Genomic DNA, 24992 nt, shown 5'->3' on the forward strand with positions numbered 1-24992 from the left:
ACTTTGAGTGCAGCTGCTTTGTCTTCATTATTATTGTGTTCTGTTCTGTTCTGTTTTGTTTTTTTCTTTAATCCTGGATGAGGATGTATGAGTGCTTATTATGTGCCATTACTGTGGGGAGTGGGGCCTTATGGGGATCATCTTGGGCTCCTCCAGCAGTCCAATGAGGTGGCGCTGTTATCCTCTCTGGTCTGCGTTGGGGCCGGGATTTAATCCCAGGAGATCTGACTCCAGAGCAGAAGCCTAACTTCTGCCATAAAATTACCCAGGGACAGAGGGCAGGCACTTATCAAAGACCCACCATGTTCACGGCTCTATCCCTGCTTTTTAGAGATGACAGTAGTTACGATGGCCTTAGAGTCACCCACCTGGGTTCGAGCCCCACCTCTGCCTTTTCCCTCACTGGGTGATCTCAAACAGGTAACTTGCCGCTCTGAGCCTCAGTGTTCCTTTCTGCAATGTGGGGCAGAATGGTAGAGCCTTGCCCCTGGGAGGCTGCATGGGTTGAGTTAGGGCCAGTGCTTCTTAGCGGGGCTGCCATTATTAAGCGTAGCTGAGGGAACGGGACCATGGGAGCAGGCCTCCAGCCTGGGCTCCTGGCTCCTTAAGTGCCAGATTTTGCTCTCACTTTTGACAACTTGGACTCCTGTCCGTGAGTGGTCTCAGGACAGACTCCGGAGTGAGTCAGAGTTCTGAGACCCAGGTTCAGACGCCTGCTTCTCCAACCTTGGGCAAGTAATGTCCCCTCTCAGAACCTTGCTTCCCCCATTCTGAAATGGAGGTGATGAGAGCACTGCCTCCACGGGTCACTAGGAAACTTGAATTCAGTGTTTTGTGGCACGTACTCTGCAGGGGGGCCTGGCGCTCTGGATGGGGGAGGGGGCAGTTAGGATGGTTACTGTTGGCAGCTGGGTGCCACCCAGGATAACAAGGCCCAGCTATGTGTGTCCCCCTCCCCCCCCTCCCACCACGGGGAGCCTTCCTGGCTGTGGTGTCCCTGGTGGGCTCCACTGCTCCCCGCCCCTCACCCCAGAGTTGTCCTCAGATGAGGACAGGCAGAGCCCAAGACACCTCCGGCCTGGCCCCCCAAGAGCAGGATGGAAAGAACAGGGCTTTAACAGATGTTCTTTGCCAAGGATTCCCTGGCTCTGTTTAATCAAGATTGTCAAATATTGATTTAATCTCTAGACCCAACAGATGTGATCTTAGCAGGTTTCAGTGGCAATTAGCTGGGATTAGTTAGCAAGTCAGGCTCCAAGCTGACAAGACAACCATCTTCTAAAGGAAGTTTGGCCTGGCCACAGGAGTGAGCCCTGCGGGGGAACGTACTGAATATTTAACCACCAGTCCGACCTGGGCAGCAGCAGCCACGAGAGCAGCCTCAGAAGCGGGGTCCTGGAAGCCTTTGTGGGCCCAGCGTTGCCCCACACAGTGGTAGCGGGAACACTCGGGGTTTCGAGGCAGCAGCCGTAGACCAAAAAGCTTCAATATCAAAATAAACGGCACGGCCATACCAGTGCATGTGGCTTGACATTGGGCCTGGCTAGAGCCAGGAGATCCCTTGAGGGATGTCCAGCTCCCTGGAGCAGGGGTTGTGCCCCTGATTAAGTCTTCCCAGAAGGGGCTCCCCTGACCACAGAGGCCCGTAGCCCAGCTCTGTCACTGTATCCCCACTCCACGAGCATGGCTGTAGCTCCTGGGTGGGCCCGGTGCATGTGCCTGTACTTCAGGAAGCATCCTTTTTTTTTTTTTGCGGTACGCGGGCCTCTCACTGTTGTGACCTCTCCCGTTGCGGAGCGGAGGCTCCGGACGCGCAGGCTCAGCGGCCATGGCTCACGGGCCCAACCGCTCCGCGGCACGTGGGATCTTCCCGGACCAGGGCACGAACCCGTGTCCCCTGCACCAGCAGGCGGACTCTCAACCACTGCGCCACCAGGGAAGCCCAGAAGTAACCACTTTTAATGGTTTGGTGGATGTCTTCCTAGACCCTTTCTTGTACATTTTATAGAATTTATGTATATACACACTCACACTAACAAAATCTGTCCCCCTCTTATTTAAACCAAATGGGGTCGTGCTACACAAACTATTCCACAACTTGCTGCTTTTCCTTCCCAAGTGGCAGCGTAGAGTAAAAGAGTATAAGGTAGGAAGCTGGACAGCCTCGGTTCAGATCCCAGTGCTACTGGATTCTAGCTGAGTGACCTTGGGCAAGTTACTCAGCCTCTCTGGACTGAGTTGCATTGGCCTTAAGTGAGCATGGTCCCTCAGGCTTGTCATGAAGCTTAAATGGGTGAATGTGTGTAAGCATTTCACCTGGTGCACAGTAAGCACTCAGTAAGTATGAGCCGTGCTCATTCCCTTCAGGCCGTGTGGACAATCTGCACGCACGACGCATGGCGCGACCTCACTGTTTGTCACAGCTGCGGCACCTTCCATGGAAGAGAGGCACCCAGATTCACTGAACACATCCTCTGCTCGTGGGCATTGGGGCTGTTCCCAGCGCTTCCATATTACAGCAGCGCGGCAGTGTGAGCACCCCTGCGGTTGAACCACCTTGAGTCTGTCTTTCAAGGTGCGAGAAAGACTGGGGTGAATATCCGAGGAAGAGATTCCTAGAAGGGGAATTGCTGGATACAAATAAAAACAGTATGCACACCTACATTTTCAATGCATAATTCCAGTTCATTCTTCCTATTTCCCCAAGGGGAAAAAACCGATACCGATTTAACGCTGACTTGTGTGGGACCCTCACCTGTTTTGAGCGTAATAGCTGTACATGGCTGCCCTTGCCCCTGTGGGGACTGCCCTTGACTCCTAGGTAGGAATGTGGAGCCCTCCTGGATGCCTGGGAAAGTTTAAATTAGAAACGCCCATCCGCTGGGCTCTGACATTAAATATGGAAGTGCAGGTTCTCACAGCGTGATACTGTGATATAATGAGAAAAATATTTTGGTCTTCATTCAGGTTCCTGGCACAAGAGCTTCTAAAACCCTTGGAATTTCCTGAGAGATATGGGTGATACCGTCTTTTGTTATTCAAAATAAGCTCCTTTGAACCGTACCTGAGTTTATGCTAAAGAGGTGACTCTTGGTGGAACCCTGAATATCTTCAGGATGGGGCTGGTTGCCAGAGGAACCAACCACGTGATTAGAGGCTTGGGACTTTCAGCCCCACCCTCCTGACCTCTGGGAAGGGAGAGGGGCTGCAGATTAAATCACTGATAGCCAGTGATTTAATCCATCAGGCCTTCATAACAGAACCTCCACGAAGCCCTAAACAACACAGTTCAGAGAGCTTCTAGGTTGGTGAACGCATGCACATGCTGGGAGGGCGGCACACCCCAAACTCCACAGGAACAGAAGCTTCTACACTCAGGACCCTTCTAGACCTCATCCTGTGTATCTCTTCATCTGACTGTTCATCTGTATCCTTTATAATAAACCAGGAGTAGTAAGTAGTGTTTCCTGAGTTATGTGAGCTGTTATAGCTAATTATTGAACTTGAGGAGGGGGTCGTGGGAACCTCTGATTTGTAGCCAGGTCAGACAGAAGTGTGGGTAACCTAGGGACCCACTGCTTGCAGTTGGGGTCTGAAGTGGGGACAGTCTTATGGGACCGAGCCCTTTACCTATGGGGTTTGTGCTCACTCTGGGTAGTTAGTGTCAGGATTGAGTTAAATTGTGGGACACCCAGCCCTACGAGAATTGCTTGGTATGGAAAGCCCACACCTTGGGTGTCAGAGTTGTTGAGCATACGAAACGTATCACAGTAGTGTATGGCCATGGTCAAGGCCCTGCTCATTGTTCTTTGGGCTGATGGAGCAGTCTCTGCCATGATACTTTCTAATGAGATTTCTGAGATTTCCATCCACCTTGTTTCCTGGGGGAGCTCTCAAGTGGTCCTGTGTATGCTCAGATTTCCAATAAAGTGGGGAAAGATATAGCGGGGAGGAAACAGATTCTTAATCTGAAATCTGCTGAGGTGTTGCTGACATTCCAGAGCTTTGTCCTTATGAATTGATTTCAAAGATACTTGCGTCATTCATGTATTCACACAACACACCCATTGGACCTGCTGTATCTTTTATTTAGAACATAGGTGTGGGAGCCAGACTGTCGAGGTTTGAATCCCAGCTGTGTGACTTGGCCATGTTACCCTTGCCTCATCTGTAACACGGGCATGCTAGGGTCCCTACTTAATAGGGTTATTATGACACACAAGTTAATACACCCCACGAGGGTAGCCCTGCACCTGGCCCATCAGGAGAACTCATAAGTATTAGCCTTATTGTTATAAGCATCACCACCATATCATTCCTCCCCTCTACCCGACCCATGTGGCAAGAACAAACATTAGACCCCAGTCCACGACAAACTTGGAGCTGTTCAAGGTCTAAGGAGAACAAAAGATACTCAGAGGCTTAAAAATCCCGTGGGCTAACTCTTGTAGTCGAGAGTGTGTGCAGTCCAGAGCCCTGGGAGCTCAGGGAGGGGAGGACAAAGGTGATTCTGCCTGGGGTGTGGAGGGGCTGGCGGGAGGCGTGCTGGCCAGCAGCACCGGGGGCGAGGGGCGTGGACAAGGCTCCCTGGAGCAGCAGTCCCCTGAAATACCTCCTGCAGTGGTCACAGTGCCCTTCAGACCAGTAATTGTCACCAAAGGTGACCCTCTCAGCAGCATCCAGCCTGTGAACCACCTGGTCCTCCCCAGACCACACACCCCCTCCAGGGCCTCTCGCACACCTGCCCTCCTGCCCCTCTGCCTGGGCCCGCTGTGGCCAGTGTGCTCACTCCCTCTGACATTTGTGGCCTCTCGAGGCTTGGTGTCAGACGCTCCTCTCTTTGCTTTGTCCATTTCTTCCTCTCTCCTCAGCCCTGGCTGCATGTTGGAATCAGCTGCAGAGCTTTTAAAAGACACTCAGGGGCTTCCCTGGTGGCGCAGTGGTTGAGAGTCCGCCTGCCGATGCAGGGGACACAGGTTCGTGCCCCGGTCCGGGAAGATCCCACATGCCGTGGAGCAGCTGGGCCCGTGAGCCATGGCTGCTGAGCCTGCGCTCCGCAATGGAAAAAAAAAAAAAGACACTCAGGCCTGGGCCCCACCCCAAAACAGCTGATTCAGACTCTCTAGGGGTGGGGTGTGAACACCTGTATTTTTATTAAGCTCCCCGGTGCCTCTAATGGACAGCTGGGGGAGAGAACCACCGTCTCAGACAACCCAAGAGAGCCTTGTATATGGGCCGCTCCCAGCTTTCCTGCTCCAGCACGTCAGCCTCGCTCATCAGCACACCTGGGGCACGGCAGGCGCCCTCTCTTGATGCAGACCCCAGGTCAGAGGGCATCCCCTTTCTGAGCCTTCAGGGTGGGACCTCCTCCCAACCTGTCACAGCATTACATTTTATTCCTTTATATGGCTGACTACCCTTTGAAGTTCCCTTGTTTTCTGTCTTTGTTTACTTATTTCTCTGGCTTCCTTCTACTGGAAGTAAGTTCTTAAGGGGTGGGGAGCGTGGTCTGCCCTGCTCAGGGCTATATCTTCAGCTCCTATAACAGCACATAGTAGATGCTTTAAGAAATTTATTGAATAAATTAATGGATTTTAAGTGCTTAGTGTTTGTGGAATAAATGAATTATACATGCCTAGTAAATGGTGAATAAGTGAATACGTTTTTAGTGCTTTTTTTGACTGAATGCATTTTTTGGACTGAATGATTTGTAAGAACGTGATAGATGTGGGAATTCCCTGGCGGTCCAGCGGTTAGGGCTCCACGCTTTCACTGCCAAGGGCCCAGGTTTCATCCCTGGTCGGGCAACTAAGATCCCACAAGCCCCGCAGTGCGGCCAAAAAAATAAAAAGAATGTGGTAGGTGTTTGTTATATGAGTGAGTGAATGAATGAATGAGTTTTAAGGACTAACTAGTTCTTTTTTTTTTTCTTAATTTATTATTTTTGGCTGCGTTGGGTCTTTGTTGCTGCCCGCAGGCTTTCTCTAGTTGTGGCGAGTGGGGGCGACTCTTCGTTGCGGTGCGTGGGCTTCTCACTGCAGTGGCTTCTCTGGTTGCAGAGCACACGCTCTAGGCGCACAGGCTTCCATAGTTATGGCGCGCAGGCTTCAGTAGCTGTGGCTCGCGGGCTCTAGAGCGCAGGCTTACTAGTTGTAGCGCACTGGCTTAGTTGCTCCGCGGCATGTGGGATCTTCCCGGACCAGGGCTCGGACCCATGTCCCCTGCATTGGCAGGCAGATTCTTAACCACTAGGGAAGCCCAAGGGCTGACTAGTTCTTACTGGACAAATGAATGACTTGTATGTGTCCCGAAACTGCTGAATCGCCACTGTGTCCCTGGAGGAGTCATTGTTCTCCGTGAGCCTCTGAGAGTAGCCCTCAGACTTGGTGCCACAACGCTGAGCTATCCAGAGCTCACGGGTCCCACTGAGCCCCCATCACAATGACTGGGTCATGTTTCCATAAAGGAGAAACATCTGGAGTAGACCAGGGCAGCCCTGGACACAGAGGCTATATAGGATGGAGGCCCTGGACCCCTATTTAGCAACCATCTCATCTAAGGCCTGTGAAGGGGCAGCATACATACACACACACACAGACACTCTCTCTCCCCGCAACACATTACTTTCAGCTTCTTCCCAGGGGCAGACACACTTGGGCACCAAGCAAGCCCTACCTACCCTCCCGTCATGGACCCCAACTGAGACGGTGCTTCCTGGTCCAGAATGAAGTCATTCATCCACTCATTTATTTAGCAGATATTTATTAATGGCCTGCTGTGCGTCAGGCTTGTGCCACAGGTGCAGGCAGTGACTCACGTTCAGTGCCTCACAAACTTCACATATGGCAAACAATTAATTACGTGGTAAATTACTTACATATATGTATATATTTTTAATATTTATTTATTCATTTTTGTCCGCATTGGGTCTTAGTTGGGGCATGCAAGATCTTCCTTGTGGCATGCGGGCTCTTCATTGTGGCGCGTGGGCTTCTGTCTAGTTGTGGCAGGCGGGCTCCAGAGTGTGTGGGCTCTGTGGTTGAGGCACGCGGGCTCTTTAGTTGAGGCACGTGGGCTCAGTAGTTGCGGCGCGTGGGCTTAGTTGCCCCGCGGCATGTGGGATTTTAGTTCCCCAACCAGGGATCGAACCCATGTCCCCTGCATTGGAAGGCGGATTCTTAACCCTGGACCACCAGGGAGGTCTCTACTTACGTATATTGATGCAGGTACCACCAAAGGGAAATGCAGAGAGCTCAGGTTGGGGATTGAACTGGTTGGTGAGAAACGAAGCTTAGTTGGAGGAAGTGTCATTTGTCCTGAGTCTTGAGAAAGAATTACCTAGGTAAAGGAAGGCGAGCAGGAATGGCATGTACAAAGGTCCTGAGACAGCAGGGAAGATGGGTGTGAGGGGAACTGAAAGAGGGACATTGTGGCCTGGGCTCCAAGAGCAAGGGGAAGAGGAAAGGGAGCCTGGAGGACTGAGAGGAAGGTTTTGAATTTTTTTGTGTGGAAAAGGGCCCTTAGGAGCACGGGAACAGAAGCAGAGACACCAGTGAGGCTGTGGTGTAGTGAACCGGTGAAAGTCACAGCAGCTCAGACCAGAGGGCTGGTGGGAGAGAAAGATGGATTCGGATATGCTGTGGGGAGAGTCAACAGGACGTGGGGAGGTGAATTGGACGTGTGGAGTGAGGGAGAGGAAGTGTGAAGGATGACATGGACGTTTCCAGTTTGAGCCCTTGGGTGGAAGTAAGTGCCTTTTGCTGAGATGCAGAGGAAGCAGATGGCCAGTTGCATTCCTGTTCTGACAGATATTCTGGTGTACCACCCTGTTGACATCTCTTGTCTTGATTTGGCCAATAAAATGTAGTTTGCAGAAGTGACACGTGTCATTCCTGAGCAGGAACTTTAAGGGCCATTGCATGGTTCAACCATGTCTTTTCTCTCTGAGATTGGCAGGGTCTCAGGTGAAGGGCTACTCCCTCAACTGGGAACAAAGCTGACATGAGCGGGGCCCTTGGCCAACCCATGATGGACATGCAGTATGAACAAGAAACAAACCCTTGTTGTGTAAGCCTCTGAGCACTTGGGGTCCTTTGTTAGTGTAATGTAGCTCAGCCCGTCCTGACTGTCCTGAGAAGGGGCAAGTTTTGTGGTTGGGAGAGGTCAAGAGTCAGGCTGGGAATGTTCAGTCTGCAGTGCATATGAGATACAGACGTGGTGGTGTCAAGTAAGCAGGTAAGTAGCTGAGTTTGGAACTCAGAAGAGCAGTTGTATCTGGAGATAATTTATTGTGTGTGACCACTGAAGAAAATGAGAATCGCGAGGTGCAGGAGTCTGCCTGTGATCACTGGGAGGGCTGGTGCTTGAGCTCAGGACTGCCTCCCTTCAGGAATGAAGCAGCTGGGGTCAGTCCCAACTCTGCCACCTCATAGTCATATAGTCTGGGACACATTCCTTCCTTCCTGTTTCCTCGTGTGTAAGCTGGAGATAATAATGATATCTACCTCATGGAGCTGCTGTGAGGGTTAAGAGAAATAACAAATGTCGGGTGCTTAGACAAGGACCTGGACCACAGAAGGGTCACACGTGGTAGCTGTTGTTACAGACGTTGTTTTGTTGTTGTTTTGCCATGTAACTAAAATGTCCAGAGGTGGGAAGTGGAATCGGGTTGGCTTCAGGTCCAGGCTTGACATAGAGACTCAAATGATGACTCCAGCCCCCAGATTGTCTGTAACTCTCAGCCCCTTTCACAGATGGGTCTCCCCTCGTGGTCACAAGATGGCTACAGTGATTCCATCTTTCACATCCTCTCCAGCTCGGGGTAAAAGGGAAAAGCACAGTCTTCAGCCCCAGCATTTCTAGCAAAGACATCACTAGGTCTCTGGTTCTGATTGGGTTGTGTGATTTGTTCCTGACCTTGAGAAGAAGCCCTCCTCTAGCCCATTGGGTAGAGGTCAGAGCGGGCAGGTTCTCAAAGGGAAATCTGGGCTGTTGTTAGAAAAAGGAGTCACGGAGGCTAGGGGAGCAAACTACAAATGTCTAACACTGGAAGGCTTGTGTTTTTCCCTTTTCCTCTGCTCTGTGAGGTTCCGGCAGATATTGTGACCCCACAGAGCAGGGCCCTTCAGAGCCAGGACACTGGGGCCATGGTGCTGGCCTGTCCGCCTGCTGTTCTAGCCTCCAGGCTTTGGGGGCCTGATAAGGAAGCATCCTCTTAGCTCAGAGTTCCCCAGCTTCTTTACAAATGACAGTCTGGGAGCTCTTACACAGATACACCATTAGTTGCCCGCTCTTCTAACAGACCCTGACGTTTTCTGGGAACCAGTGTGGCCAGCCCCAGGGATGAGTCCTCAGTGGCCCATGGGCAATCAGGATGATCATAGACTCTGGCTGGCTTCACCAGCTTCTCTGGCAACTGGAGTGGCCATAAGGGACCACATCCTGGCCAATGAGACATAAAAGAATGTCTGTGGAGGGAGGGGCAATGTTCTGGCAATGTTCTCCTTCCTGATTAGGGTCAGATCGGTAAGAACACTCTTACATCATCCCTTTCTTTACCCCTCGCCAGTAATTCAGTGAGAGGCATGGCTGTGGCTGCCAGCTTGTGACCACGGGGCCACAAGCCAAAGATGTAAGCCAGCAGCACACTGCGGGACGGCAGTGGGTGAGAAAGAGAAAACGCCTGACATCATTTCCCTGTACCAAGCGTGGAGCTGCCATATCTGGCCTCCTTGTTACATGAGATAATGAAATGTCTTCATTGCCCAAGACACCATTGGGCGGTATCGTTACTTGCAGCCAAATGCCTCCCACCTGACTCACCCACTGTCGCTTGCTTCTCATTGTGCCACTGCCTTGGCCCCATTTGTTCCCCTCCACCATCCACAGCTGCCTTCTTTGCACACAGCACCGTGTCTTAGTCAAGGTCCTCAGATGCCGGCAGCAAAAGCCTTGCTTGACAGTCTTGGGCAGAGGCAGATTTATCAGTGGCTTAACAGAATCAACAGGAGGCCAGAGGAGCAATTGTAGAAAACAGGCAGGAGCCAAGCAACACTGGAAGAAAGGAACGCCAGGGCCCCTAGCAAGTGACATGTAGGAAAAGTCAGATCCACATCCCCCGCTACTGTAGGACACCCTCCAGCCTTTTATGCTCTGCTGAGGTCCTGTGCCCACCCCTGGCTGTGCTTCTGTAATTGCGGGGAAGAACTCCTGCCAAAGATATGCGAAGCAGGGACCATGAGGTAGATGGTATTATCCCCATTTTACGGATTGAAATTGAGTCACAGTTTCAGTAACCAGTCCATGGCACACCAGTATCTGAACCCAGGCAGTCTGGCTCTCATAACAAGAGGTTCCCCATCAGGAAGATCAGAGTGCTTTTAGGAAGAGGGAGTTCGACAGAGACAGCTAGAAAGGGACCAGTGTGCACCGGTCCCTGAATCCCAGAGAGGCTGTGGGTATCATACACTCAGTCTGTGAACGTCACAAAGAGACTCAGCTGCACCTGCTCGGGGAAGGGATTTGTGCAGAGACCAGGGCCTCAAGAACATCTGTGTGTTTTCATAGAAGGGAGCGAAGCGAATTGGGGGTTTCCGACTGAGCTGAAACAAAATGCCATCAGCAAAGCCCATCTGTCAGAGGTGTTTGCACAAGCAAGTCAGGGTCGCATCGGGGCCACTGCGTTTCCCAGCCAGCCCAAACATGACCTCAAAGGACTAATCCTCTGAACTCTGCCAGGCTGACCCAAGGGCACAGCTGGGCTGCCAAGCGGCGCCAACAGTGCCCTCATCTCGTCGGGATACCCCAGCCTGGCCTGGGATCCGGGGCCCAGCAGAGTTTGGGGCTGCCCTCAGGCCCTCATCTCTGGCGAAGCTGAAGACCAGTCACCGAAAGTCACAAACCAGCAGCCCCTGCTCAAATCAGGCCCACATACTTACTTTGTTGGCCCTCATTGTGGTGTGTGTTGGTAATTCATCTGTTGACCGAGAATACATGTAAGTAATGCAAATGGTAGCCAGTGGTGTGTGATGAAAAGTAAGGCTCCTTTCTGCCCCTTCTTCCAAAACAGATCCTGGGGATACACAGTAGCTCACATTCTTTTTTTTTCTTTTTTTTTAACATCTTTATTGGGGTATAATTGCTTTACAATGGTGTGTTAGTTTCTGCTGTATAACAAAGTGAATCAGTTATACAAGCTCACATTCTTATGGGGGGAGGGAGGCCAGGAATAAATCAGAGACATAAGTGATTATAAGTACTAAAGAAAATAAATGAAGCAGGGATGGGGCTGGGAGTGGAGAGGAAAGATACCCAGTTTCCTTCCCCAGGGGCAACCACCATGAGCAGTTTCTTGAAGATCCTTTTAGAGGTCATCTCTGCATGTTAGTTTGTTGCTGTCGTAGCTGTTGTTTTTGTTTCTCAGGTTGGGAGATGTTGCATACAGTTCTAGATTTCTGGTTTCTCTTGAAAAATCCCATGATCAGGCATCCACATGCCTGCAAGGCTTGGTTGCAGAAGCTGAGGCCCAGCTGCCTCTTCAGAGGACGCCTCTGCTGTCCAGGTCCCCGCGGCTTCACCTGGCCTCCATCTCCCCTAACCAGCCCAACCCTGGGTACTCTCCACTTTCCTGCCCCTTCTCTGCCACCTCCCCTGTATGCCTCCCTGTGGTACCTTCAGGAATGCTCATGGGGAACCAGGAAGAGGGCGCTTTGTGCCCCAGCCCCACCTCTCCCCTCACCTGGTTCTCACTTTCTCAGAGGCTATAGGCTCCCCTTCTTTTTTGCTCCATGAATCTGCTTCATGCTTCCCCGGCGGTGGCTCTCTGCCAGCTAACTCCATACCTCTAGGCATGAGTTGTGAAATGCCTCCTACACGTGTACACGTGCGCGTACACACACACACACTCATACCCATGCTCACACAGGAGGCCTTCCACTTACTCAGAAAGCACCAACACTCACTGACTCACATGAGTCAGTCACATCACTCACAATGGCCATGTCCAGTTCCACATTCCAAGGGAAAGTAATTGTTAGTCACCTTGAGTCAGATGCCCAGGCCGACCCAGCACTCTGCTGCCCCGAATAAAATCAGTACTGTTGGCAGGAGACAGAGGCACAGCTGCTGGAACAAGCAGCAGGTTCTGCCGCAGGCCATGATCTACTTTCCCCTTCCTTCCCCACTGAGGGTTTCATCTTCCAGAAGCTCAGGGTAAGAGACAAAGGGAAGTGATCCTGCAGAGTACTTTATGTTGCCGGGCAGAAGAAGAATGAACTCCCTTCCCCAGAGGTCCGCAAGTCAGGATGCACTAAACACATCAGGTCAGGTGGAGGCTGTCTGTTCGCTCATTCATACACTTGTGAACAAGTGTCCTGGACACTATTCCAGGAGCTGGGGCTACATCAGTGAACAACACAGATAGCCCTGCCATTCTGGAACTGATAATTTAGTGATGGAGATAACCAGTAAATAGCAAACTAATTTCAATTAGTGGTAATCTCTAAGGAAAAAGAAGAAAGCAGAGTGACAGAGAAAGGCTCCTAGAGTGGTTTGGGAAGACTTCATTAAAGAATGAATATCAAGTTAGGGAACCAGCCTGGTGAAGGACCGAGGAAGGGATACCCACATATCCTGGATGGGGCCTGATAATGTCAGAAGAACAGAAAAGAAGGCCAGTGTGATGGGAGAGGCACATCCCTTAGTTGGGGCTGGGGAGAGGCAACAGGGAGACTGGCCAGTCCTGTGGGGCTCATGAGCCAGCGGAAGGAATTTGGATTTTATTCTAATGCAGTAAGAAGCCACTGGGACCTGTCAGCAAAGAAGCAATAGGAGCTGATCTGCCAGCTCTCACAGTATCAATATTTATTAATCACATAGATTTCTAGAGACATTCCCTCCCCCAAATCCACCAGTGCTCATGGTGACTCCTCCATCTTTTTCACTTCCTTTCTGGCGGGGTGGCTGGTCAGGTGGACTACAAAACAGATGGACAACCGTGCAGCCTCTGTGTACAACCACCAGTAGACAGGACTCATGGGGGGCAGAGGAACATGTGCAATGACACCACAGGGAACAGCCAGCCAGATCCTGAAAGTGAGAAGCGCCACAGGACAAGTGACCTCATTCCTTCCATAAGTAAATAGCATCAAGATGGGGGAGGGGGGGGTTGTAGCGTAGTGGAGACTTAAGAAATATATATGCCAAAGCAGGGTACAGATCTTGTTTGGATCCTGATTTGAACAAGTCAACTTTCAAAAGACATCTTTGAGACAATGTGGGGAAATATAATGCAGTTGGGGGTATTACATGACATTAAAGAATTCTTATTTATCTAGATGGGTATGATAAAGGTATCGTGGTTACTTTTTTTTTTTTTGAAGGCCTTATATGCTAAATTATACAAGCTAAATTATTTATAGGCAAAATGGCCTGATGTCTGAGATTTATTCTAAAATATTGTGCCAAAAACAAAGTGGAGGAGTAGGGGCACAGATGAAACAGGAATGGCAAATAGTTAATAGTGTTGAAGCTGGTGGGGTGGCTTATCATGTCCTTCTCTCTGCTTTGGGGTATGTTTGAAATTTTCCATAATAAAATGGTTTTTGTGGTTGGTTTGTTTTTAAATGAGTAAAGCTGTCAAAAACAAAAGGTCATTCTCTGGGAGCAGTATAACATCACATCTCACCTTTGCCTTTTCTCCCTTTTCAGCATGGCAGGGAAGGCACCGCTGCAGCCTGCCAGCCCTCGCGCACACCTGCTGCTTGCTCGGCCCTGCTGAGCCACTCAGTCTGGAGGCCCCGGGACAGCACCTGCCTCGTGAGGTTGTCCTGGCTCAGTTGTCCACAGCGATGGTGGAGAACTGGACTCCACAGGCTCACAACCTTCCCGAAAGGCTTCAGGGGCCAGAATCCTTCATCCTGGGACTGGTGGCCCTGAACAATGGCTGAGGGCCAGGGGACCCCATAAAGTTAGTCTATAGCTTTCAGGGGCCAGTAGCACTCCAGTGCCCGTGGACTATGGCCACCTATCGGCCCATTCCCAACGATGGTGTGGACCTGGCCGTCAGCTGTGGGACCAGGGCAGCCGATGTCCTCCCCGGCTCGCACACAGGGGACTACGCTCCCATGGGATTCTGGGTCCAGAACGGCAGCATGCCCCAGCCTGTGGGTGAGAGCCCGGCCAGTGCCACCACCCGCCCCAGTCCCACCACCCCCGCGGTGCCCAAGATGGGCGTGCGGGCAAGAGTGGCCGACTGGCCACCCAAGCGGGAGGCTCTGAGAGAACAGAACAACCCCAGCCCCTCACAGGACACAGATGGCACAAAGGCCACAAAGGTGGCCCATTCCATGAGAAGCGTACAGAACGGACAGACCCCCACCAGCACCCCGGCTTCCTCAGGGTCCAAAGCCTTCCACCGACTCTCCAGGAGAAGGTCTAAGGATGTGGAGTTCCAGGACGGGTGGCCCCGGTCCCCCGGCAGGGCCTTCCTCCCGCTGCGGCACCGCAGCAGCAGCGAGATCACCCTCAGCGAGTGCGACCTGGAGGACGCGGCGGAACCCCGGGGCGCCCGGCACACGGGGGCGCTGCCGCTCTTCCGCGAGTATGGGAGCACGTCCTCCATCGACGTGCAGGGCGTGCCCGAGCAGAGCTTCTTCGACATCCTCAATGAGTTCCGCAGCGAGCAGCCCGAGGCCCGGGGTGCCCCGAGCCTCACTGAGCTCCTGCGGGCCGATCCCGGCCGACACGTCGCGGGGGGTGGCAGTGGAGCCAAGGGGGACGCCCGCAACGGGCAGCCCGCCAAGGACGGCCTGCTGCCACTGCAGCCCATGAAGGAGAAGGAGAAGGCCCGGAAGAAGTCCACGCGGGGCCTGGGCGGTGGGGATGCGGTGGACTCGTCCATCTTCCGGAAGCTGCGGAGCAGTAAAGCCGATGGTGAAGCGGCCCGGTGCCCCGGGGAGGCCGAGGACGGCCGGAGCCCCCCGGAGGCCAGCAGGCCGTGGGTCTGCCAGAAGAGCTTCGCCCATTTCGACGTGCAGAGTATGCTGTTCGACCTCAACGAGGCGGCCGCCAACCGGGCGTCCACGGCCCAGCGGCGGAACACGACCACCGGGGCCTCGGCCGCCTCGGCCATGGCATCCCTCACGGTGTCGCGGGCCCACAGCCTCGGCGGCCTGGACCCCGCCTTCACCAGCACGGAGGACTTGAACTGCAAGGAGAACCTGGAGCAGGACCTCGGCGACGACAACAGCAACGACCTGCTGCTCAGCTGCCCGCACTTCCGCAACGAGATCGGCGGTGAGTGCGAGCGCAACGTGAGCTTCTCCCGGGCGGCCGCGGGCTCCACGGGCAGCAGCGGTGCGGGCGGCGGAGAGGGCCGCCCTCCGGAGCCCGCCCTGAGCGCCTACCGCACCAACGCTAGCATCTCGGTGCTGGAGGTGCCCAAGGAACAGCAGAGGACGCAGAGTCGCCCACGGCAGTACAGCATCGAGCACGTGGACCTGGGCGCCCGCTACTACCAGGACTACTTCGTGGGCAAAGGTGAGGTGGGGGCTGACAGGTGGGCAGCACCTGGTCTCTGAGACTGTCACTGCTCATTCATTCGCTGCCAGGCCCTTCCCTGGGCACCGAGGGTGCAGAAGGACACAAGAACTCCCTCAGAGAGGGGCTGTGAGGATGCAGGGAGTCCAGCCTCATGACACATGGGTAGCACTTTAAAACCCTGAGCTACATGAAACAGTAGATATGCATTAACTTAGCAAATATGTGCTTGGGTCAGCTATGTGCCAGGGCACTTTCTAGAGCTGGGGGATACAGTATTGACCAGCTTGAAACAAAAACCTTGTCTTCCTAATGTCTTAGTGGGGTAAGACAAACAATAAAACTAGATAAATATGTAAACTATCTAAGGTGTGGTGAGTGGCAAGTGCGGTGGAGAAAAGTAAAGCAGGGAAGAGGGAAACAGTGTCAGTGCTGGGAGTTGCATTTTCAGTAGGGAATGGTCAGGGAGGGCCTCCTAGTGAGTGCCCTTTGAGTACTGAGGTGAAGGAGGTGAGGGAGGGAGGCTTGTGGAGATTGAGGACAGTGTTCCTGACACGGGAAACAAGTGCAATAGTCCTGGAACACTGGAGGAATAGGATGGAGGCCAGTGTTGCTGGGACAGAGTGACTGAGGGAGAGTGGAAGGAGCTGAGACAGGTGACAGGGGCAGATCATGTGGGACTTTGTGAGCCACAGTGAGGACTCTCACTTTTACCTTGAGTGAGATGGGGCCGAAGGGAAGTTCTAAGCTGGAGAGGGCCTTGATCTGACTCAGGTATTCTCAGCCTCCCTCTAGAGAACAGGCTGTGGGGGCAGGGGGAGCTGGGAGACCGAGGAGGAGGCTGCTGCAATGGTCCAGGCAGGAGATGATGATAGGGAGGTCTAGGGGAGCCTAGGAGGGGGGAAGAAGCTGGCAGGTTCTGGATTCCCTTTGACGGCGGAGCTGTTGATGTTTGGAGGGTGTTAACACAGGCATCACACATGGTTAAGTTCATTAGTGATGAGGCAATCCTAGGAGGCAGCAAAGCATAGTGCGGAGACCACAAACCCAGGCAGCCTCGGGGACCAGTTAGGAGACAATAGAGGGAAGCAAACCAGGTAGGGGCTGCACAAAGGGCAGCTCCTGCTCAGCTCCAGCTCACTGTTGTCATCAGGAAGTATAGACAAGCTCAGTGTTGCCAGCCTTTCCAATTTTTCTAGATTCTCCTGAAATTCAGATTTTTTTAGTATGGATTCTCCTATATCAATTCAGAATTGAATTGATATAGTAACAGGCTTAAAACAACATAGAAGTTTATTTGTCTCACATAAAGAAGTCTGGAGATGTGCAGCCCAGGACTGGTATGGTTACTCCTCAGAAACAGTGGAATGCCAGCCTTAGTGCATGGCCTCTGAGCCCTCAGGGTGGTCTCCTGGTCCAAGATGGCTGCTGGAGTTCCAGCCATCCCATCCATGTTTCCAGGCAAAGAAAAGGAGGAAAGGATTTGGGCAAAATGTCAAGTCAGCACCCCTACCTTTTTTTTTTTTTTTTTCAAGTCAGCCCCTTGTAAAGAACATTTTCAGAAGTCCCAGCCAACTGCTTCTGATTATTGGCCACACCTGTCTGCAAGGCAGGCTGGGAAATGTTAGTTTTTAGGTAGACATAACCCCTCTCTTTTTTTCCTCCAAGAACAGAGGGTTTCTCTTAAAATGAAAGAAGGGAAGAATAGGTAATGGATAGGCAGCCAGTACTCCACAGCAACTAGTTAAAAAAAATTTTTAAAGCAGTATCCTAGTCAAATACAACAAATGTCAACTAGATCGTCCAGAGTACAGTCTCTGGAGGTCCACCAGTGTTGGAGTCCGACAGCCCTGTGTTTGGGCTGTCTTTTTCATAGCTTATTAGCTACGTGACACATTTTACCCCTTGGACTCCATGTCCTCATGTGAGGAACAGAGATGATTGTAGCAGCATCACATGCCCAGAAACAAAATGACACAGAGACTGAAAATTAAGGGATGAAAAAAGAAGTTCAGACAGTCACTAACCAAGAGAAAACTGGTGAGGTGACATCAGTATCACACAAAATAGATTTCAAGACTAAAAGCTTTGTTAGAAGAACCAAAAGGGCCATTTCTTATTGACCTTTTAAAAATTTACCAAGAAACTGAAATAGTTGTGAACCTTTGTATACCTGGCAACCTGTTTGAGGGGTATATAAATAAAAAACTAATACAGCGACAGGGAGATGCGAACAAATCCACAACCCATGGGAGAAGTTGACAGGGTCGCTCTTTGAAATTGAAGAATCTAGTAGCCAGAAAGTAAGGCTGAGAGGATTTGAAACCTGGTTTTGCATTTATATCATATTAATTTTCTACCTAACCAACAGAGAACACGTTCTTTTCAACTTGCACGTAGGAGTACCTACACGGAAGGACTGTGGTTAGGATCAAATAAGATTGTACATCAAAACAGTTCTTCATCAGGCAGATAGTGAGTACTTATCATGGAGCATTAAAAAGAAGCTTTTCTTTAAAAAAGTGAATTCTTTGTAGCCCTAGAAACTCATAAATAAGTTAGTCATTGGTCAGTGTTTATCGATTGCCTATTCTAGGCTAAGACCGCAAGGTACTGGGTATGCATTGGCGGAAAACAAAACAGATCCTGCAGCTGTTTCAGGAATGAACTGATATCTGTGGAGCACACTTATTCTGTTCTCTGACCAGCTGGGGAGATTGTTTAACCCACTGCAGGTGCTGTTCTTATTGGGACCATTAATTAACACACATTTGAGCCTTAGATAAGCCTTTGATTCACCAAGAGCATCTTATGAGAATAGGAACCAACATTTATATGTTGAGAGCGCTGGGGTGGGAAGGAATTTCTGGCAGTGCGTAGCTGCTGACTTCATGGACTTAAGACAGACTGCTGGTAGGCATCTACCACAAGCAGGAGATACTTGGGTTATATATCAGTTAGAACTGTTTGCCTTGAAGGATTATAAGACAGCAGCATGTTTTTTTAAAAAAGGGGAGACAGCTGTCATTTTGGGGAGAGAACAGGAGACTTCCTCCATGACTTGGTAAAGTCTCTGTCACCATAAGGAAAAAGAGAGTAGTGTTTAAGTTTCCTACGTCTATAGAAATATGGTTAGATAAAGGTGACGCTTGGGGACTGGAATCATGGTCCTTTTCTGTGACAAACATCATGCCCTGGGGGTAGTACTAGCCAACACATCTCATGTGCTTACTCTGTGCCCGGCCCTGTGCTGAGTGCTCCATGCTTATTAACCTATTTAGTCCTTACAAGCGGCTGAGAGAGGGGTCCATCCTTCCTGACACCGTTGTACAGATGAGAATGCCATCAAGCGACTTGGGCCACACATCTAATGAGTCCAGGGCCCGATTTCAGCCGGGCAAAAGCCTCTCTAGACTAGAATCTAACCACTTCACGAGGGCTAATTGGCAGCTAAGCTGCTGAACATTTGCAAATATGGGATAATCACAGTGAAGCTAGGTTTATGACATGGCACGCGCTGCACTAAGCGTTTTTGGTTCGTAGCCTCGTTTCACTCTCACATCGGCTCTATGAATCATGGGTAGCGTGAGGGCCCCCCATTTCCCAGATGAGAGCGCTGAGACTCAGGAAATTTCTGTGGGGTATAGTAAGGTGGGCTTTAACCTCTTAACGGTCTCTGCATTGAGTGTGATCGTGACCAGCCGTGAGGTTTGTGTGACCAGGATCCCAAGAGCCTGCACAAGAGCTCTTTACGGGTTGCACAAGAGCCTTCCCCGGCTGTCCTCTCAGCAGGCCCGCCGTGGGACGTCACCCCTCCTTCCCAGAGAGCTGACTCTGAGCTCACCTGCTCTTCCCTCTCAGAGCATGCCAATTACTTTGGCGTGGACGAGAAGCTGGGACCAGTGGCCGTGAGCATCAAGCGGGAGAAGCTGGAGGACCACAAGGACCACGGGCCTCAGTACCAGTACAGGATCATCTTCCGGACCCGCGAGGTAGGTCCCGTTGCTATTGTTATTATTACATAAATCACAGCCACTCACATCTACGAGCCCTTACTCTGTGCCAGGTTCTGTGGGTAAGTGCTTCCCCTGTTTCAACTCATAATCCTTCCAACAGCCTCAGGAGAACAATCCTGTCAGTCTCCCCATTTTACAGAAGGGAAGACTGAGACTCAGAAACATGTCTGAAATCAGTGACTAAGTGGCCAGGATTGGAATCCAGTGTGTCTGACTGCAGAGCCCAAGATTCTGACATTTGCAAAAGATTAACTGTGATGAGTATAAAAAATAAAGGGAGAGATATAGGGGATTCTTTCAGGATTGTGAGATGCCCTGCAGAGTGGAAAGGAGAACTAAGGCAGCAAGTCTCGGGCAGGGCAGGAATTGGGGAATCTCAGCAGCAGGCACTGCCGTTGATGTTGATCAGCTCAAAACAGGCCCAGCCTGCCTACTTTCATTCAGAATAGAGGATCCCGTTGTCGTGGCTTGGTCAGAGGTCTTCCCTTGGAATAAATGTCAGCTGTGGCTAGGGAACAAGGCCTATTGGGGGCACCCTGCTCGATTAGGACTCTTAAGTTGTAAGTGGCAGAAATCTACTTCTATCTGGTTTAAGCCAGAAGTAGAACTCATTGGTTTATATAACTGCAGATCCAGGGGTAGGAATGGCTTCAGGCATAGCTGGACCCAGGCACTCAAATGATGTCACCAGAACTCTGCCTCCTTATCTCTCCTGCTCAGCTGGCTCTGCTGCTTTTTGCATTGTGAATGTCATCCTCTCCTGCTACCAACAAGCTCTCTCCATGTCATGGGAAAATGGGGACCGGCTGCTCAAATCTTTTCCATCTTTATACTTTCTCCTCCACGTTCTTATCTGCTGAATCTCTGGGAAGGACTCTGATTGGCTCTGCTTGGATCACAAGCCTGGGCCAGTCACTGTTCTCAGGGATGATAGAGGACTCTGTCTAGATGTAGGACATGTGCTCCACCCTGGGTCCAGGGGCCGGGCTGGGCACTGTGATCGACAGTTCTGTCAGAGCCACCCACAGGTGGTGGTAGGGGGACGGTTCCTCAGCAAAAGGTGGGGAGCTAGGCCAGTAGAAATGATAGAGACTTCCGAAAGACCTCAAAGGAAGACCTTTTCAGAAAAGGAGCAATCATCAGCTGGGCAGGCCCCCCAAATGGATCTCCCTCACCCCTGCATCACCCCATCCCCCTTGGGCCTGGGCTTTTGCACAGACATGGGAGCCCAACAGGCAGGCACTGCCAGGGAGTTTGGATGTGGGGCCGGCCGATCCTGGACCTCATCCAGGCCGGCAGATGCTGCACCGAGGGCCGTAGCCGCATCCCCTCGCGAAGACCTTCCCGCTGAGGGGGAATGAGATGACACAGATGGCAGCGTAGGGGAGGCAGCCCCAAAAACTTTGTGCCCCAGATCACAGGTGGTCACCGGCCCCTGAGTCTCCCCAGCACCCTCCTCCTTCCCTCTCCTCACCTTTCTGGCCAGATGAACACCAGGGCAGAATGTGAGGTGACAGCTCACACTGTATCCAAGTGTTGTATGACATGTGGGGAGCTGCCAGGTGAAATGATAACAGCCATCGTATACTAATCAATAATATTACAGCTGCTGTTACATTGCAGATTTATTCAACACTGTGTGTCAGGCATTTTCTACACCGATTATGTATATTCACTCACTTTGCTGTGGTTCCTATTCAGTAGGTTGGAAACTGGCTTGGTGCCATTCCTGGCTCGTTCCTGCTTCCGTTCACTTCCCACGCCCAGCGCCCACACACTAGCCTCTGATCCACCCCAGGCTGGGCACAGGGCCTTCGCAGCTCAGGGGCACAGGCCTGGGGTTCATCCACTCCACGGAGATTCACTCAGCACCACCACCGGCCAACACTGTGCTGGGCGCTGAGGAAACAGTGTAAATAAGGCAGCAGAGATGCTCATGGGACTGCATTTTTGCTGGGGAGGCAGACAATACGTAGATACTCTTGTAAATTATACTACGTGGTACATGATGACAAGGTGGAAAGTAAAGCAAGGAAGAGAGATAAGTGCGGGGGTGGTAAGATTTTTAGACAGGATCGTCAAGGGAGGTGTCACTCGGAAGGGAACATTTGAGTAAAAGACCTGAAGAAGATGAGAGGAGCCATGTGGACATCTGGAAGAGTGTTCCAGACCCAGGGAACATACAGTGCAAAGGTCCTGAGGCAGGACCAGGCCTGGCACGGTCACTCAGCAGCTGTGAAACCTTGGGCACGTGGCTTCTTCTCTCAGAGCCTCTGTTTCCCCCATGGGAATCCCACTCTCACAGGACCATAGTGTGGGCTTGGTGAGGTTGCCCATATAAAATAGGCAGTGCTGGGCCTGGCACTTGGGGAGAGCCCAGTGAGGATAGCCGTTGGGAGAGGTCTCAGTTTCCTGTCCCCTTGTCACATTCAGTCAGCCCTGTTGACTTTTGGCCCACCGTGAGGTTCATGGCCACAAGCAGGCCTTTCTCTGCCCCTCGCACACATGCAGGCCACACGTGTACTCAGTCCTGGCCCCAGCCCCTTGCAGAGCCGCCTGTTGGGCACTAAGGCCTGAGGACCTCGTCATCCTGTCATCTGGAGGTAGGGGCAGTGGCCAACAAGGTTTGCCTTGCCCCTTTCTAAGGCCCTTCCTGCCATGGAGGCAGAGAGTCACATAACCCAAAAGTAGTAATGACAGTAGTAATAAGAATAGCTAACACTTTTAGCACATATTCCTGCCAGGCACTCTTCCGAGTGTTTTATATGCATTGACCCTTCAGATTCTCTCAGTAGTCCCATGATGTGGGTCCCATTCCCCCCATTCTACAGATGAGGACTCTTGAGGCCTAGGGCTGTCACTCGTGAGGGTCCCCCAGTGGCAGAGCCAGGATATGAACCCAGACTGCCTGTGTCCCCAGCCCGTGCTCTTAACCACTCACCACTCCCTGTGGGGCTGAGTTTGTATTCTGGCTCTGGGAAAAGACAGCTTGGGGTTTGGTTGGGCTCTGCCACTCACCAGCCTTGTGAGCTTAGGCAGATGGCTTTACCCCTGGATGCCTCAGTTTCTTCATCTGTAAAGTAGACTTCGTACCGTTTGTTCCTTGTGTCCTGGAAAGGCGGGAAGGTTCTCCTGGACCGGCACGCACGAGGTGGTATAGCACAAGGCTGCAGGGTGGTGAGTGCTCTGAGCGGCAGATACTGTGATAAGGCTGCAGGGTAGTGAGTGCTCTGAGTGGCAGATACTGTGATGACGCTGCTGTCGTGTTGTCACTGTTTCCCGAAAGGTCAGAGGGCCTTTCTGGGGAGTGAAGGTTCAGCTTATGGTCAGAGTTCTGCCCTTCTCCTGTCGACACACACATCTCGGGCTCCGGTTAACCAAGGCATGGGGGCCAGAGCGAAGGGCCCAGGCTGTTTTCCAAGCCAGCCGGCTGGCCTGCCCCAGATGGCCGCCCCCGGCCGCCAAGCAGACCGAGTGGGCTCACATCTCCCAGCAGATGGAATGGGAGTGTTGGCAGCTCTGAGCCTCCCGCTGGGGCGGGAACAGACTGGAGCTGGGCTTCAGGACCACACGCCGAAACATCAGCCCCACCCACCCTGAGCCTGGACAGGACAAACTCCAGGCCAGGGCTGCCCTGTCCTGAGCCCCTGGCCGGCAGAACACAAGGAATGCCAACTAGCCGGGGACTCTTTGGCCCAGCAGGCTCGGTGGGTTCCCTTTGGCCCCAGATATGAGTTTTTGACAAGCCTTAGTTTTGTGAGGGTTAGAGGTTTAGATTTTTTTTTTCTTTCTTTATTGAAAAAGTAACAGTCACTCATTAAGAATTTAAACAGTATATATGTATACAAAGCAGAAAAGGAAGAATCTTGTATTAAGCGTAAAAAGCAAGTGTAGTAGCGAACCTCATTTGGGACCTCACTTGTGTTCAGTAGGCACCGATGATGGTGTGATGTAATCTCCAAAGCATACTGTTAAGTGGGGGGAGAAACAAACTGTAGCTTCCTATTAAGGTTAACTTTTCTTTAAATTTTTAACTACACATATGGCTTTGTGTAAAAACATCCGACGTGTGTAATGTGATAATGGCTAACACATACATTGAGTGCTCGCTGTATGCCAGATACAGTGGTGGAAAAGCACCGTACATGGATTATCTTCTTGAATCTTTATAACCCTTTGTGACAGGCACCGTTATTCCCCATTTTATAGATAAGGGAAGAGGCACAGAGAAATTCAGCAGCTTGCCCAGAAGTCACACAGCTAGAGAAGGGGGAGAGCTAGGATTTGAACCGAGGCAGACTGACTCCCAAGTGACCTCCCAGGAAGAGCTCTTGGAGGGTGGACGCAGCACAGGGGAAGGCAGGGATGCATCTGAGTCGGTAGCTGGTGGAGAACAACCTGTGCCGATGGGAACCTCCTTGCTGATGTGGCCCTGAATCCCTTTCACAGCTCAGTGAGATGATGCCAGATGTCATCAAGGGTCAGAGCACACAGGGTCTCGCAGCCTGAGCAGCGAGTGTAGTTTTATTTGGTTTTGTTTTAAGGCAAGGGTTTTTTTTTTTTTTAATTTTTCTTTTGGCCATGTCGGGTTTTAGTTGCAGCACGCGGGATGTTCGTTGAGGCGTGCAGGATCTTTCAATGCGACGTGCGGGCTTTTCTCTTCTCTAGTTGTGTGTGGGTTCTAGGGCACATGGGCTCTGTAGTTGTGGCGCACAGGCTCCAGAGCACGTGGGCTCTGTAGTTTGCGGCAGGCGGGCTCTCTGGTTGAGGCATGCAAGCTCAGTAGTTGTGGCATGTGGGCTTAGTTGCCCCGTGGCATGTGGGATCTTAGTTCCCTGACCAGGGATCGAACCCGCGTCCCCTGCATTGTAAGGTGGATTCTTTACCACTGGACCACCAGGGAAGTCCTGCGAGTGTAGATTTTATTGGGAGAGAGATGGAACGCTGTCAGCAGGTTCTGCACAGAGGAGAGACACCATCTGACTCAAGCTGCTGCGGGAAGAATGGACCGGCGTGGGGTGGTGGCGGGGCAGGTGCAGGGAGACCGGGAAAAGGCTGCTGTCACAGTCCAGGTAGGACATGATGGTGGACAGGACCAGGTGGAGAGCAGAGGTGGCCACACGTTGCAGCCTGCCAGTGCCCTACTTATTATCGCCAGCAGAGAAGGAAAAGCTGGGAGCTTTTCAAGTAGTGGCTTTTGGTCAAGTCTTCAGAGCCAAAAATGTGACGGTAGGCCACCTGTCTCGAGTGTTGGAAGAGGATGAGGATTTCTGGTCCACGCTGTCTCTTGGCCCCAGCAGAGGGCACTGTGGGGCAGTGTCAGCAGGATAGAAAGGCGCTGATCCCGTTGGTGCATTCATCGAAGTTCACAATCCCAGGGCCACCCAGATTGGCAGGGCAGAGCATCCACATCACAGTTTTTTGTGATGTATTTCAAGA

At 51.7% G+C, this 24992-nt stretch overlaps 1 protein-coding gene across 6 annotated transcripts in view; it reads left to right on the forward strand.

The window, feature by feature from the left end:
- Positions 1-24992, forward strand: part of SIPA1L3 (signal induced proliferation associated 1 like 3) — a 234371-nt gene that overhangs the window by 122802 nt on the left and 86577 nt on the right. For all 6 annotated transcript variants that reach the window (XM_024733750.1, XM_024733745.1, XM_024733749.1 and 3 more), the window contains 2 exons: positions 13708-15537; positions 19399-19529. In XM_024733750.1, the coding sequence (XP_024589518.1) occupies positions 14016-15537; positions 19399-19529 (1653 nt within the window). In that variant the 5' untranslated portion in view covers positions 13708-14015. The remainder of the gene's footprint in view (positions 1-13707; positions 15538-19398; positions 19530-24992) is intronic.

The sequence above is a fragment of the Neophocaena asiaeorientalis genome, unplaced genomic scaffold, assembly GCF_003031525.2.
Source record: "Neophocaena asiaeorientalis asiaeorientalis breed wild unplaced genomic scaffold, Neophocaena_asiaeorientalis_V1.1 scaffold280, whole genome shotgun sequence".
Classification (NCBI taxonomy): domain Eukaryota; kingdom Metazoa; phylum Chordata; class Mammalia; order Artiodactyla; family Phocoenidae; genus Neophocaena; species Neophocaena asiaeorientalis.